The following is a 16,218-nucleotide window of genomic DNA, read 5'->3' as shown; positions in this document are numbered from 1 at the left end:
AAGCTGAGCCTTTTAAACTAACAGGACTGACAAAGCTATCCTCCACTTGCTGACTGTTTCTCTCCATGTTCTGCTTTTTTCTCTCTCGTAGGTCAATGGGAAGGATTTATCTAAGGCAACACATGAGCAGGCAGTGGAAGCCTTCAAAACCGCCAAGGAGCCCATCGTGGTGCAGGTCCTGAGGAGAACCCCACGCACCAAGATCTTCACTCCTCACGAGTCCCAGCTGGTCGATGTGGGCACGCAGACCGATATCACTTTTGAACACATCATGGCTCTAAGCAAGATGGGCTCACCTACGCCACCGGTCTCTGTGCTGGACCCGTACCTCCTACCTGAAGAGTAAGTAATGGTTCATGAAGCACTTGAAAATCCTTGCATTCCTTAACGTGGCATGTTAGAAGTAGTGCACAAACTCACCTTTACTTGCTGGTGACTGTGTACTCCCAGAAGTAGCCAGAATCCATACACCACTGAACCATAACTCAAAGCATTTTCACTTTTTCTACACATTAGCCAGCCATTACTCACATGAGTAATGCCACTGAGTCACAACACGGCCTCATAAAGCTCATTTTTTGTTGGCATTTGATGGATAAAGTTATTGCTTCTTGTAATTCCTCTCACTGCCTCTTTGGGTTGCTTATGTTTTAACTTTATTTTTTATGGCTGCCATAAATTGTGTAATGCTAAGAGTCGCTACATTCTGTTCCAGTGTATTAATTACTTTATTATAACCCTGCAGCGATGTTACTCAAATAAATTATTTTCTAGGACTAAAATTACTTACCAGTGCTGTCATGGATGTTTTAGAATCAAATTTTAATTATTGTTAATGGTAGCTTGATGCTTTTGTACGTACAAATAAAAATGACAATTATCTCCTGGCGCACACACACCACGCCCTCACATGCTGTTCCAGAGGAAAACAGCTCCCCGAGGAATCCATGCAAATTGCCTCTTGTCTTGCCACATACCTCCACAAAGTCAAAAGTAATTGAAAAGATTCTCAGCGTCTCAGTTGTTGTGCGTGGCAGCCTGTGAGCCGTGCACGTCCTGGCTCTGAACAGAGCCCCACCGGGAGCCTGAGCTGTGAGCAGCAGCACACAAACACCCCCCAGCACGCCCCTCCGGACATCGCTGTCAGTGCTCCTAGGAAATAGGATCTGACTACAAACAGGCACCGACCCTGTGCTGCTCCTGGGTGACTTTTATGGCATGTTAACATCCGCACGTTCAGCTGGGAGCTGAGCCTCTGTGTGCAGCGTGTATTCCTTTCATGACTCCCAGCGCTGATTACTTGAAAGGTGGTTCAATCACATCACTGCATTGCCACCTATTCCCAGCCCATTGAAAATTCAAGCACAGCTGCATGTATTAGTGGAAATGCTTGACAAATGGCTAGACTTGAGTGTGTTTGCAGAGAACAGGCAGTGCAGCTTAGGGCACTGCGGAGAGGACACTTATTCTTGGAGCACCTACCCTGCAGACCCCCAAAGATATATGCAGGAGGGGTTTTCAGTACCTCGTCAGCTACCTGTGACTTTCCAGCTGTGAAACCAAACACATTAGGAACATGGCAAAGATTAATTCATGAGAAATCATTTAGGTTGCAACACGCGTGCATAATAGCAGCTCAGTGCTATCAAGTAGCTTCGTATTGCCCCATGACCATTAGACACAGGTTCCAACTGCTGGCCTCACTTTGAGCTCTAGGTGTTGGTCTTAACCACGCAGCCTGCCTCACTGCCATCCCTCCATCCCAGGGCAGTCAGACAGCTTTTAAAGCACGCTCTTACCCAGCAAGTGCAAGCAAACAAAAAGTAATGCAGGTTTATGGAGTCTGCCTAAAGCCTCCTTAACGTTTCATGTCATTTTTTTCCAAATTCCATTTAAATAAATGTAGCCTGCATAGAGCAACTTGGGTGACTTAACCACTTAGCAGATGCTGTTACTTAAATAGCCTCACACTTACACAGAAGCATGTATCTAGTTAACAGAGAATTAAAAGGAGATATAAAATTGCAGCATATAAAAGAGAGATCACAAAAGAATTACACTGCTTAAACTTGCAAAGTGTAGATAGTGAAGCTGTCGGAGAGCTCAAGTTGTAAAAAGCATCACGCCAACAATGAATGGCAGCATGAAAAGAGTGGTGCATATTTAAGTACTATTTAAATCATTATGCACAGCCTGTTGCATTCAAGTCAATCAACAAATGCTGTTGATTTAAATCCAAATAGCTGGGTGGCAAATTATTTTTATAATACTTGATTTGATACAATTTTGTCTCTGTAAGGCAAAGAAAAAATACCATGCAGGCAGGCAAGGATGATTCTGTGTGCATCTCTGCAAATGACCTGAGCTCACAAATAATCCCATATTCCTTCTCATCCTACACCCTGGCAAATATCTGCCCACTTGGCTGTGTCACCTCATGCCCATTATCCTGTTTTGCCACCATTCCCTCTACATTTTTCCCCAAGTCAGCGCTATATTTGGAGAAAAATCCCTAAGCAACTGTTAAGACTCTTTACAAGTTTCTCATTCATCATCAGGTGTCAAATGTTTCAGATACTTCTTATAATACACATAGTTTTGTCTAATGCGTTTATTGGTATAAAAGTAGTACAGTATATATAATTAACCCCATGCAACTTCTTGGTTTAGTTGTTAGTCTGTTTCATGACAACTTGCTATAAGCTTGGAAGGGATTATCCTAGCTAAAGCACTGAGTGCTATCCTAAAACATCTTTTTTTTTTTTTTCCCAGCCATCCATCAGTGCACGAGTACTATGATCCAAATGACTACATGGGAGGAATTCATCAAGAAATGGACCGAGATGAGTTAGAACTGGAGGTACGTCATGTTTAGTAACCACTTCATTTACTGAAAGTTTAACATGTGCATGTCATGGTCTTTATATCTTTATGTAAGCGAAAAGACACTTTAAAGCAGTTATTTGTAGTAACATTGCTCCTTGGTTACTTTGCAGACTGCAAACCATAATGATACCTTTAGCAACGTACTTAACTGTGTGCTATGAGCCAGATCTTCAGCTAACAAACTAAAATAACGAATTCATTAATTCCATCAGTTAAATTCTGTAAAACTATGCAGATTTCGACTTTCCAAAAATCTCGAAGACTTTGCAAGTTTGCTGAATGGCAGGACCTATTCCACACACTCACAGTAAAAATGTGCGAGTTTCCCTTAAATATTCCCTAGCTGAGAAACATGTTCTTGATCATACTATTTAGAAGTATTTTAAGTTTACAAGACAAGACCAGAATAGATCTGCCACTATCCTAACCTGTTCCTCCCTTTTTCATTACAAAAGTTACATAAGGATACGTATAAAACTATAGATAATAAAAGAACCAGACATGAAGACATGCAAGTTCATTTTCAGTTTTCTTGTTCTTAGTTTTAATAACCTGTCCCCAGCCCTTCAGAGTACAACACACAAATCGTTGGCTTTAGCTCTGCAACTAGTGCTGCAACTTGAGCAGCACTGACCCACTGAGATGCTTTTAATTGTTTACAATAAATAACAGTAAAGTATCTCGTTACTTCTATATACTGCCAGCAATGTCTGATCCAGATAATACATTCATGGTTATCAGTAAGTGAATGGTTTACTCCTAGCTTGCTTGCACTACTGATTTCTTAGATCCTGGTCCTGCTAAGGACGCTGTCAGAGTGAGTGATGCTGACCTATCTGTAGTCCTGTTTAAATCAGCAACACATTTATCAACAGCTTCAATGAGAGCAAGGTTTGGTCATTCTATGAGCATGAAGTTGTTCCCTCCTGTAAAAATGTTTGCAGGATCAAGGCCTCAATCCTCACAAACGGTTTGCAAGCTGCCTTCAAATCTGCAGATCTGGTAGTAATTCATCTCTGTATACAAACCCAAATAGAAGTCAGGACAAAATCAACGTGCCAGTAAAACAAGCCCTGTTCAAGGCTTTCCTTTACAAACAAGTGCTTTTTTTTCCTTAAATAAAACCAAATACAATATAGATTTCAGTCTTAAGAGAAAATGCAGACCAAATTAGTACTTTCTGCCAGTGTCTTTTCAAAACCTATCTTTTAGGAAATTTAGTATTGTGGATAAATTGTATTGCCTCCATTAGAAGGTCAACTAGTTGAGCTGAAAACAGTTTAAACACACGCACTTCAGTAGCCAGACGTTAATATGGCTTAAACCACAACATTAATAATTTTGACATTGATATAGTACTTGATGGCAAAAGGTGATCAGCTCAGTAACACAGGGAGATGAACATTAGAAAAGTCTCTGTAGCCTAATAGTATTTCTTAAAAACCACTAAAGATTCTTGTTCAAATTGTAGCGACTATGATCAATGGTAAGGTCAAAGTGCTAACAGGGACTCAACTGGCTAGTTGCTTTTTGTTTGCCTTTTGATAGATACGCTTTAAAAGACCACAAAGGCACTGTTTCATTGACTGCAGCAGGAATGCCTAAAGTAAGAAAGCCATCAAGGCAGCCTTCTGGGTCTCTATGTCCATAAAATGTGCTTTGAATTTAAATCAGAAACTCCTCATCTAAACTTATATGATCTACAACTGACTGGTTGGTGATTTGTACCAAGTAAACAAGACAAAAAACAGCGAAACACCCGAGTTCACAACAAGCTGCTAATGTAAATAGTCTGTAGGAAGGAATTTATGCTGGTAGTACTGCCAAGGCACCAAATTGTGTTCTCAGTTTTCTCTCAACATTTATCTTAAAACCGAGGACTCAGAGGTAACTGCCATATATTCCCTACTCCAAAAAAACAAATAAATACTTTCTCTTTTTTTTTTTTTCAAGTTTATATGCCACAAGGAAAGAAGGACTAAATCCTGAATTCTATTCCATTCCTAGATTCTATTATAAATTAAAAGTACATTTGTTTTTCACAGAGGCCCAGCCAGAAGTCATTTTGGGTTCATAAAGGACGAATAATATCACTCCAGGCTTCCCCAGCAGCATTATGCGCTAATATTTTTATTCCAACAAGCATGTGCCCTAAGTGAGGGCTTTCTCAGTGTGCTCATTTTCTGAGATTACGAAGAACACTCTAAATCAAGAAGGGGACTTGTCCTCTCACATCCGACTTGCTGCCTTCACCCCCCTGATACCCAAGCAGCCTATCGGTCCCATTTCCTTTCTGAGTAGAGAACTGATTCAATTCAAGACAAGATTTTTCCTTCTGCTATAAAAGCAACAGTTACCAAAAGAAGCCCCCACACAGTATAAAAGGAAATAGTGGAATATTTATTTCTCTGCCATTCTTTCCTCGGTGAAACCTATTGATGAAAAGTAGGCCCTGTGGGCCAGGTATCTCAGAAGTCAGCGCAGGAGAAAAAAAATAAAAAAAATAATAAAATAAAAAAAAAGCTTTTTATAGAGACAGACAAAAGGGCAAAGTACTTACTGTCCAAGCTTTGGACAATGCTTGCTGAATGTTTGAACTCTCTTTTTTTTTTACCCATCATTGTCCACTCATTCCAATTTTCTACTGCTCATTTTTGCCTTGTTAGAGAAAAGACTTGGATTTTTATAAATTTATAGGAAGGCCATAATTTTAAATCATCAGTACAATAGTTTAATAATCTGTTGCAAATGAAGGATCTTTTGAGTTTATAGAGGTTAATTTACTATTACCACTTACTCCTAATCTATTCTCCTGAGCAGTTGCAGGTACAATGTCACAGTGCACGCTCATTTCTTCTTGCCTCACTACAAATGCCACATGGGTTTCAGCTGCTAGCCCCTCGAGCCCTCTTGGGCTGCATCTGATATGCAGCTGAGAATCAAACAATTCTCCTGCACAGACTTGTTTTGGGAATAGCATACAAATGTTTCTCTTGGACATCTCTCAAAATGATGTCCTTTTACCTGATCTAAAGAAGCAGAAGATTTTAAGTGTGTGTAGAAGTTAAATCATATGTGAAGTTTTTACATCAGTCGTATCAGCACAGCCTCTGCCACTGCCACACTTTGTGCATTACCACCGTTGTCTGCTCACTAATTTCTGCAGATCAGGAGCGGGTGTTGACAAACGTCAGTGTATCCCTCCTGCGAGGTAGGTGGCTGATGCATTTCATAGTGCGGTCAGGATCCTGTGCAGAGCTCACTATGATAGTTCTGGAGCCCCAGCAGAGCACTGATATTCCTTCATCTCATGCTGGATGGATGGCACAGCAGACTAACCTGACAGAGCAGGTGCTGAGCAAGGGCTTTGGACACAACCCAGTCACTGCTGTGCACGTGGTGCCTTCACCTGCAGCAGGAGCACATAAGGCTACGGGCTCACAGGATCAGGTCCTTGGGCTGTCCTGGAGCGCAACACCAAAGAGTGAAGAGTAAGAAATGGCAAGTCTGGTTACTCCTTCAACGGTCTTTAGGCCCACATTAATTCCTAGAGCTTAATTAATTCCTGGTACAATTACACAAGCTACCACAGTAGCTGTACTTGCAGATGCCAATTGTCTGTTCTAGTTTTCCCTTTCATGTATCTGTGCATTATACAAATCCCACTCTGAACATGGGAAATAACCTTTCCTTTGAAGACTCTGGAGCTGATTCTCCAACTCCAACTGGAATTGCTCACTTTTATCTCTCAAATATTTCAAACCTTTATGATTATATTAAAACGCTATTGACGCAAAGACCTGTAGAAAGCAGCTGTTCCTACCTTCAAGTACACAAAATTATCATATTAGGGTAGTATCAAACCAAGTTATTCTGTTCCTACCCAAGGACTGTACCCAAGGGTAAGTACGTCAACGAGTTGCTCATAAAAATTCAGGTTCTAAACACCTGCTCCAACAATTTTTTGTTTGCTTTATTTTTTTGGTGCTTCATTTGTGAGCACGTTTTTAAAGCATGTGTGTCTTGATGCATTTTAAATGTAAACCCATACTTAATGTTCAATTATTATAACACTCTTCATACTTGTGCACTGTTGGAAAAAACACCTATTGTTTTCCAAAACATTCTGCAGGTAGGTTAGAAATTAATAGCTTGCTCCGTCCTCTCCAAGTGTTTGTGTTTAAGCAGGATCTGTTTCAATAACGACCAAAGCCACCATAACTTGTTTTTTTAGACACTACCACCACCAGTCTGACAAACGTCATAAAGAGCTACAGCGCTAGTTTCTTGCCATTATTTCATTGTGCTGCTTTCAAATGAGCAATCTATATAAGAATCTTCTTTAAGACCCAAAATCTTCATGTTAAAGCGTGCAGGAAATAAAGGATTCTTTCTAGGCCTCAATTAGGCCCAACTCAACACACTCCCAACTCGTCCCTAATTCACACCACAATTTCATCCAGAATAAACGCATTGATTGCAGTGGTACTCCCAGGGATTAAACACAACAACTGAGATCAGAATCGCTTTGTCAATCCACTTTGTCTCATCTTTTCTACTGAAGAGTTTTTAAACCTCCTCTCTAGAAAACCCCAAAAGCTTTAGAAATCTAGAAGAAAAAAAAAAAAAGCCTCACTATTAAAGCATTGTGTTCAAGCAGTAAGTAACAAAAGAGGGAGAAAAAGAGCAGCAGTTCACCATGGATACTATTGATTGAAACCATTTAAATACCATCTGAAATGTCACTGACATTTACAGCTACGTTTCTTGGAAAAAAAGAAATTACACATGTTGACAAGTAAATAACATGAGATTGCTGATCTTGGCAGCTGTCATCTAGACATGCCAATAAATTATTCATATCAGCTTGTTTTATTGTCTCGCCCCGTACAAATGGCACAGCTCGGGTCAAAACAGAAGAGACGTTCACAAATAATGAATCGTGTTATCGGGACTTCTCCGCTGCAGCAGAGGCCCAAGCACAAGCGCTCGGTGCCTCGCAGTGCAGCAGGGTCTGGCCCCAGCAGGGATGGCCCCAGGCTCGCTCAGGGGCTGTGTCCCCTTTCTCAACACGTGTCCCTCTGCCCCACCCGCCTGGTCCCACTCCATCCCTTCCCAGTAATGCGTTCTGATGGGTGTAAGGCACAACGTGGGGCCCTTTTCAAAGCTTTGCTCACTGCCAGGCAATCCTTAAGGGGAATAAAAAACACTACTCTTGCTACAACTTTTCTACCTATGACAAACCATCCTTCTTCCCCGAGGAAGCATCCTGAGGACCGATGCAATAAGCTGGTTAAGTGTGTTGGGCTCCCGAGGGTCCTTAGGGTGCGGGGATGTCCCTCCGAAGGGAAAAGCAAAGCTGAGAGCTGATGGTGTGGATGGGTACGTGGACTGCACGCCAGCCAGGAGCATCCCACAGCTCCGTGGGGTGTCTCCAGGGCTTTTACAGCCCTTTTATACCATCCAGTATCACAGAGCAGCAGGAAACAGGAAAAAAAGTAACCCAGCTAAAATCTTTGAGGCAAAAGCCTAGAGGAAAACCATGTATTTTTAAGATGGCTTAAATGTCTCCAAGGCTGACACGACCACCACAGAGCAGTGGAATGATAAAGCATGACCTGCTCGAACCACACCCTTGCAAGATATCGAAGCACTTACTGTATTTCTCTTACAATGCTGAATCCTTTGCTGACAATATATTGATCTTCAGTCACACCTCGGAGAAACTTATTACAGCATTTCATGAAAATTACACAAGTTAAGGTAATCCAGTATTATATTTCTCTCTGAAAAGCAAGAAAATTTCCCTGCTTATAAGAAAATATATATCAGCTGTGGCAAATATTGAAATCATACTTTATAAGTATTTTAGCATTTGAAGTCTTACCACTACATGAAATATAGGCAATTTTTCTTCTTTAAGATCAATAAAAGGTCTATTTTCAAAATGACTTTATATTGATTGGAGGGTCAAAAAAGCCCCAAGCATTGATTGTCTGCATATAATCACGTTTTGCTCAGTAAGTTAACCTGGTCTACACAATAAAATGAAAAGAGATCTACTATATCACTTAAGCAAAATATTTTCATTGTATTTGAAAAATTGCTTCCATCAGTCACCGGTGTCTCACTGACAATGTCTTTTTCTTTTCTTTTTTATTTTTTTAACCTCAGGAAGTAGATTTGCATAGAGTGAACAGCCAGGACAAGCTTGGCCTTACTGTATGTTACCGAACGGATGATGAGGATGACATTGGTATTTATGTGAGTGAGGTAAGACTGAGCTGATCTCCACAAGATAAAATTTGTCTTCTGACCTGCAGTGCTGGGCATTTAAGACACATCCCTGCTTCTGTTTGTACCATAGTCAAAAAAACAGCCAGCATGCAGTACTTGGAAGAAATCTAATTATTTTTCCTTTCCTCCAAACTGCGTGAAATCCTGCATCCATTGAAGTCAAACTCCTACTGACTTCAATGAGAAGGTGGAGAGAGCAAAGACAGAAGAAGCAGGGTGAACACGTTTTGGTTTTTTCCTAGATTTCAGTGCAGAGCACATCAAAAGATAAGTTTGACCCCTGAAATAGCAAGCATTTTCCTACAGTGTTTCCCATTTATTTCTCTTCTCACCATTCTTCTCTAAGAGTGACATGGTATGATAGGTTTAAGGGTGATGTAATGCATATTGGCATGATTTTTCCTTAATTACAACTTATCTCCAATGACATTAAGAAACTCTGCACCAGATTATAATGCTAGAACCAAAGAAAATTAAAAATTGTCCCTGCTTCTTAAGAAATAGAGTGGAAAAAATGTTCAAGTACACAACCTTCAGAAGGCTCAGGAAGAAATGTTTTGATTTTAACTTAACTATTTTGACCTGCATTTCATTTTGCCTTACATAAGCGAGGAAAAGTCTTGTAATCACTAATGAGTTTATCACATCAGTCATAGCACCAATACTGGATTTACAATGGGAAGTAAAAGGCAGAGCTCTAAAACCTCCAAAATGTTTACATTTCTCTTATTTTGTAGATTGATCCCAACAGTATTGCTGCCAAAGACGGTCGGCTCCGAGAAGGGGATCGCATTATTCAAGTACGTGTGTAAATGTTCAAAAGCCTGCTGACACACTATAACCTGCCACAACCATTTAAATTCTGTTAATTTATTTTATTGTATTTTTACAAATCGTTCCTTTCAAATTGGTATTCATGGAGTGGTTTGGGTTGGAAGGGACCTTAAAGATCATCCGGTTCCAACCCCACTGCCAAGGGCAGGGACACCTCCCACCAGAGCAGGTTGCTCCTACAGTTCTGTTCAAAATTCATACAGCTCCTTTTACCTTTCTGAAGACGTTTCCTTTCCTTTGCTAGTCAGATCAAAATCAGCCAGATTTTGATGTTCCTGGCCAGGTAAAGCCCTATGTTAGCCCTGCTCTCCAGGCTAATCATTTTGTCAGCAGACTTCATCCGCTTTCGTCACATACTCTGATACACTGCCACTTTTAAGCCTTCCTTCTGAAACAGGAACACTCCATTTTGGCCCAAGCAATTGCTCCCCTTTGCAGAATCTCTCTGGGCAGCCCAATTTAGGGGGTTGCTGATAGTTGTTCAGCAGGCTGAGCCCCACTCCTGTATGCCAGGATGAGGAGCCTTCCCAGTGCAGCCCTACACCACAGGGCTTTTGGCAGAAGCAGTCTGTCTTCTGCACAGAGACTAACGCAAGCAGAGGTATTCATCCCACGTAGCCTTTGGGAAGGGTGTTCACAGCCCACCTGCCCCACTCGAGGATCTTCCTTTCCACCCAGAGCTGACTCTGCTCCCTCTCTATCCATGTGAAATGATTTCACTCTGCTGCTCTTTCCTTTAAAGATCAATGGCATAGAGGTACAGAACCGAGAAGAAGCTGTGGCACTTCTCACCAGTGAAGAGAGCAAGAATATCTCCTTACTCGTTGCAAGACCAGAAATTCAGGTACTGTAACAACAGCAATAAATAAATACAACCTCTTGAGTCTTAATTAAAGACTAGCTTTTTTATAAAAAGTTGTTCCCATCTTTTGAAGAATTTTAACCTACCTAAATCTACCATGTCTACCTAAAAGCCTATTATACCTCTTGACTAAATATATATATGGTCTAAAATAATGGAATTCAGCAGTCACAATGCTTCTATATATGTTTTGTATTAAAATCCAATTTATAAGAAGTTCAGTGATTTATGTATGCTGCAATGCTATTACAAACATCGGTGTGCGGTATTATGGATGGTCTCAAGCCATAGCTATGAAGAATATACTGAACTCTAAATCCTATAGCTATTGATTATTCATTCATTAAAACACCTATTATTTAGTCCTTTATAATGCCGTCTCTTAATGTAGTTAAAGACTGTCAAGAAGCATCCTCAGCTGTAATAAAAGGTTGAAGCAGATCCCTTTATCAAGCTGGGATTAGCACAACAAAAGTGCCGAACAAACAGCCACAAGCACTGTTGTTTGATCTGTCTCTTGCTCCATGTGCTGAGAGCAACCCTCGCCAGTGCACCCAGAGACACGGGGTCGTGCCCATGACTGTCTCGTTAGCCTCAACGTTTCTGATCTTTTCCTTGGAGATGGCTGAGGTTGGGAGGAAAAAGTCTCGCAGACCCACAGGAAGCATTTTTCACTCTGGCCCTTTATGCTGCCTCACAAGTGGTGCATTCAAAGCGTTGGGCCCTGGAGTATTTTATACATCCTAATCAAATCATGTGCAAACCAAAACAGCCCCAATGCTTAGAAGTATTTCCAGGGATGAAAGGGCTGGTTTTGTTTCATATAAAGGGCTGATGAAGATAAAACCATGATGTTGGAAGTCGAGGTGGCTGTGGGGGGAGGTAGGGCAGTCAATGCCCACACTTGGTACAAGGGGATGTGTGCTTCCTCACAGGACGCAGCACTGCCATCACAGGAAAGAATCCCCTTAGGTTTTCCAATCTCTTTCCTCAAAAAGGAACATAATTTATATCAGTCTTCATTCTTTTGATAACATTTGGTTTGTTTTTCCCTCCCTTTTCACATAGCTGGATGAAGGATGGATGGATGATGACAGAAATGATTTTCTGGATGACTTGCACATGGACATGTTAGAGGAGCAGCACCACCAGGCAATGCAATTTACTGCCAGCATGCTCCAGCAGGTACTGCTGTTCTGTTGTGCAGTGGTGTCAAAACGGCACCTTGCACTCAATATTCCAATATTGAGCTTGACTGAATATACTTAGTGTCCCAAATGATGATCAAGGCAAAAAGACTTCCTGCAAAAATCAAGATATTACTTAATGATCCACAAACACCTTCTTGGGGATCCAATTGTTTTAAAATGTTACCTTTTTTATTTTGTCCATTAAGACAACATGATCACAGTTCTTAGAAATCCACCATCTGGCTGTGGTCAGTGACAGAAGCAGCTAGGTATATGATAGAGAGAGCAGGCAGAGAGCTGACTTCTAAAACATCCAATCTGATATGCACACACATACTGAAAACAGCCTGCCTCCCAAACCCATAAAATCCAAATGGAGAACTCAGGCAAATGACTGAAGTGAGGTCTATATATACAGGGAGAAAGGCAAAGAAAAAGTCTTTGCATAGCAAAGTTTATGCAGGGCCACAGATTTGGACCCAGATTCCCTGTTGTTCTGCCATGATCTGTGTATTCTTACCTGGGCACCACAGTAGAACTGGATACTTTTGTGCACCTAAATGGGAACAGTACAATTTTGAACATTTGAATTCTAGTGTTGTTGCTAAATAAATGAAAAACAGACCTCAAACTCTGCTGAAAAGGCCATCCACAGCATGCTGTGTTTTCAGGCACCATTTCTATGTGTTCTTATTAAAATGGAGCTTGTTTTCCATACAAGTAAAAGCCAAAGATACACAAAGTCTAACAGGTGATGCATAAAGAAAACTATTTAATAAACACCCTGAGATATTTTATGGCCTTGCAATAATTTCTCTTTGTCTTTTGATCTTTACTGCTAGAAGAAGCACGAGGAAGATGGTGGTACCACAGACACAGCCACCATTTTATCTAACCAGCACGAGAAGGACAGCGGCGTGGGGCGCACAGACGACAGCACTCGGAACGATGAGAGCTCTGAGCAGGAAAACAATGCCGATGATCACACCACTTCCTCCAACACTTTAGGGAGCCAGAAGAAGCTGACTTACAGTCACGACACCCTCGGAAGTGGCGATATGCAGTTCAGCAACGAGTCGTTCATCTCAGCCGACTGCACAGACGTTGACTTCCTTGGCATCCCCGTAGACGAATGTGAGCGATTCCGGGAACTGCTGGAGCTGAAGTGCCAGGTGAAGTCTGCCAGCCCTTACAGCCTGTACTACCATAACAGCACTCTGGATATGAGCAAAAGCGACCAAGAAAGCGTTGACAAAGAGCTGGAGATGCTGAATGAGGAGCTGCGCAATATCGAGCTGGAGTGCCTGAATATTGTGAGAGCTCATAAAATGCAGCAGCTGAAAGATCAGTACCGGGAGCCCTGGATGCTGCATAACAGCGGCTTCCGCAACTACAACACCAGCATCGACGTTCGCAGGCACGAGCTCTCAGACATTACAGAGCTCCCTGAGAAGTCTGACAAGGATAGCTCGAGCGCGTACAACACAGGGGAAAGCTGCCGGAGCACACCGCTCACGCTGGAGATTTCCCCTGACAATTCGCTGCGCAGAACTGCGGAAGGCGTCAACTGTCAAGGTAACGAGGGGGCAGTGGCGTACAACGTCTCCCAAAAGAATTTACTGGCTGGCTCAGAAAGCCACGAATCCAGCACTGGTAAATGCCATTCCTCTGCTAAAGATCCCGACCTTGGCAAGCAGCTGGAAAGCAAGGAGAGAAAAGCCAGTGATGGAAGCAAAAGCCCTACGCATGGTCAAAAACCTTCTGGCTCCTACGTCTCCCCGTACCATCACTCCCCATATAAGCATGCTCATATTCCTGCCCATGCACAGCACTACCAGAGCTACATGCAGCTGATCCAACAGAAATCAGCGGTGGAGTACGCACAGAGCCAAATGAGCCTGGTGAGTATGTGTAAAGACTTTAACGCGAGCCAAAGCGAGCCGAGGATGGAGTGGAAAGTCAAAGTGCGAAGCGACGGGACGCGGTACATCACAAAGAGGCCGGTCAGGGACCGGCTGCTGAGAGAACGTGCCATCAAGATCAAGGAAGAGCGCAGCGGAATGACTACCGATGACGATGCCATAAGTGAAATGAAGATGGGCCGGTACTGGAGTAAGGAAGAGCGCAAGCAGCATTTAGTGAAGGCGAAGGAGCAGAGGAGGAGGCGTGAGTTCATGATGCAGAGCAGGCTAGATTGTTTGAAGGAACAGCAAGGTGCAGAAGAAAAGAAAGAGATGAATATCATTGAACTGAGCCACAAAAAAATGATGAAGAAAAGAAATAAAAAAATATTTGACAATTGGATGACAATCCAGGAACTCCTTACCCACGGAACAAAGTCACCGGATGGCACACGAGTGTACAATTCCTTCCTGTCAGTGACTACTGTATAATCACCATTGCTAAGTTATGTACATAAAACGCTACCATTGGGGTAGAAATCAATGCCTCGTTCAATGTGGCAAGATTTTTGTATATAAGATACGGTCATCGAGTTTATAGTTCAAATACTGAACTCTACAACTGTGGGTGCCAGGATCTCCGCCGTGAAGTGGAGAGAAAGTTTGCCCATCTCCTTCAAAGGCAATACTAGCAGTGCTTTTTGGAATACTGATTGTACTTTTTTACTTGTTACCTTTTACATAAAGCCTTTAACTATCAGAAATGTATTAACCATACTTACACAGGTAATTTGCTTAAACTATATTCATATAAAAGGTACCCGTGCTTTTCTTTGCCTAAAAAAATGCAAAAACCCCACAAGAGCAACTGCACATATGTATTTTTTGTGAAACCATATTTTGTGATACTATTTTGCTGTTGTTCACTTCTACACCAAGTGCTGTTTATCAATATTTAGCTCAAGGTTTAAACTCAGAATTATTGAATTCCTAACGGAGTCATTCTCTTGTAATATTTAACATTTATCAAACAGCAGTCTTTAGAGTTATGATCAACATTTAAACATTTTTCCTTTTAAGGTTTCTAAAGAAAGTATATAGGTTTCATCTGAAAAGCCTGAAGCAAAGTACAGTATACTGCAGCTTTAAAGGATTTTAAAGCATGCTTGCAAATGTTGCAACCTATTGAAAAATGTGCATGTACAGCTAATTTGTTTATATAAGACAGTTTGTGGAATTTGAAAAGCCCATGGTAGTAACTGTTTGCTTTATAGATTTGAATGTACTGAATTATAAAAGCAGTTTCATGAAATCATCATTAGCTACAAACGTTAACAAGTAAAATGAAGTAAAATAAATTATTGTTTTATATTTCAAACAATTTTACATTCTTCTGACTCCCTTCTGGTTTCGCCATGCTGCGTTTCCTTTCCTGGAGCGTAGCTCCTGCGCTGCCAGGACTGCCTGCCCGAGTCGCACCTAGAAGGAAAATCTGCATCCTGACCTCGGGGGGATTTTGGATGGAGGTGTTCTTGAGGGAAGGAGACATAGAGGGAAGAAGCAAGAGGGAAGTAAGAGGAACATGAAAAGTAGAATCAAGCAATGCAGATAATAAACTCACAAGGCATTTAAGATGACCTGCAAGTGAGAAAAAAAAACAGGACTTCTACTCTCCTGTTTTGTTTTGTTTCATGATTTATTTAACTGACCTACAAACAACAGCATGGGTTTGCATTAAAAAGAGACAAATATATAAATTAAATATATGATTTAAATCAAACATACAAATTAAAACAGAAGAGATGGGGAAAAGGATAAAGAGTAAATGTCAGAAAGGCATCTTACTCTTTTTCTGTTTTTCTATTTCTAATTAAGAATTCAAATATAAATTGGATTTTTTGATGGATAAATGGTAAACTAGACTCATTATCAATAGCTCCCAGATTCTTCACCCCTTCTCCTTTTTGCTTGCTGCCACAAAAAGCTCTCACCCAAACCCTTCTAAATCTCTGTTCTGAACTCTTCCACCATAACTATATGAGCAAAAACTATAACCTGAATGATAGAGGTGAAAAGCTGGAAGGGGAGAAATTAACAGCTTCTCAGTGCCTATTTTGCCAGTTATCAGGAAGCAAGCAACAGACGTGTGGTTTTTCCCCCATTCTCTTTGAGCACTGAATTAGCATTGAATGTATATCTACCATATTCCACAGTCAGCTATTTTACATACAGGAAAATATGTCGTAAG

The 16,218-nt window shown here is 41.2% G+C and overlaps 1 protein-coding gene across 1 annotated transcript in view; it reads left to right on the top strand.

Annotated features, from left to right (window-relative positions):
- Positions 1–15,963, top strand: part of PDZRN3 (PDZ domain containing ring finger 3) — a 129,754-nt gene extending 113,791 nt beyond the window's left edge. Inside the window, exons 4-10 of the mRNA XM_032193966.1 lie at positions 92–342; positions 2,773–2,860; positions 9,061–9,159; positions 9,921–9,983; positions 10,760–10,861; positions 11,948–12,064; positions 12,912–15,963. Coding sequence (XP_032049857.1) covers positions 92–342; positions 2,773–2,860; positions 9,061–9,159; positions 9,921–9,983; positions 10,760–10,861; positions 11,948–12,064; positions 12,912–14,462 — 2,271 coding nt within the window. The 3' untranslated portion in view covers positions 14,463–15,963. The remainder of the gene's footprint in view (positions 1–91; positions 343–2,772; positions 2,861–9,060; positions 9,160–9,920; positions 9,984–10,759; positions 10,862–11,947; positions 12,065–12,911) is intronic.
- The last annotated feature ends 255 nt before the right edge of the window (positions 15,964–16,218 follow it).

The sequence above is a fragment of the Aythya fuligula genome, chromosome 10 (assembly GCF_009819795.1).
Source record: "Aythya fuligula isolate bAytFul2 chromosome 10, bAytFul2.pri, whole genome shotgun sequence".
NCBI classification, from domain to species: domain Eukaryota; kingdom Metazoa; phylum Chordata; class Aves; order Anseriformes; family Anatidae; genus Aythya; species Aythya fuligula.
Note: the sequence above shows the minus strand (reverse complement) of the source record. Positions and strands in the feature narration are given on the sequence as shown.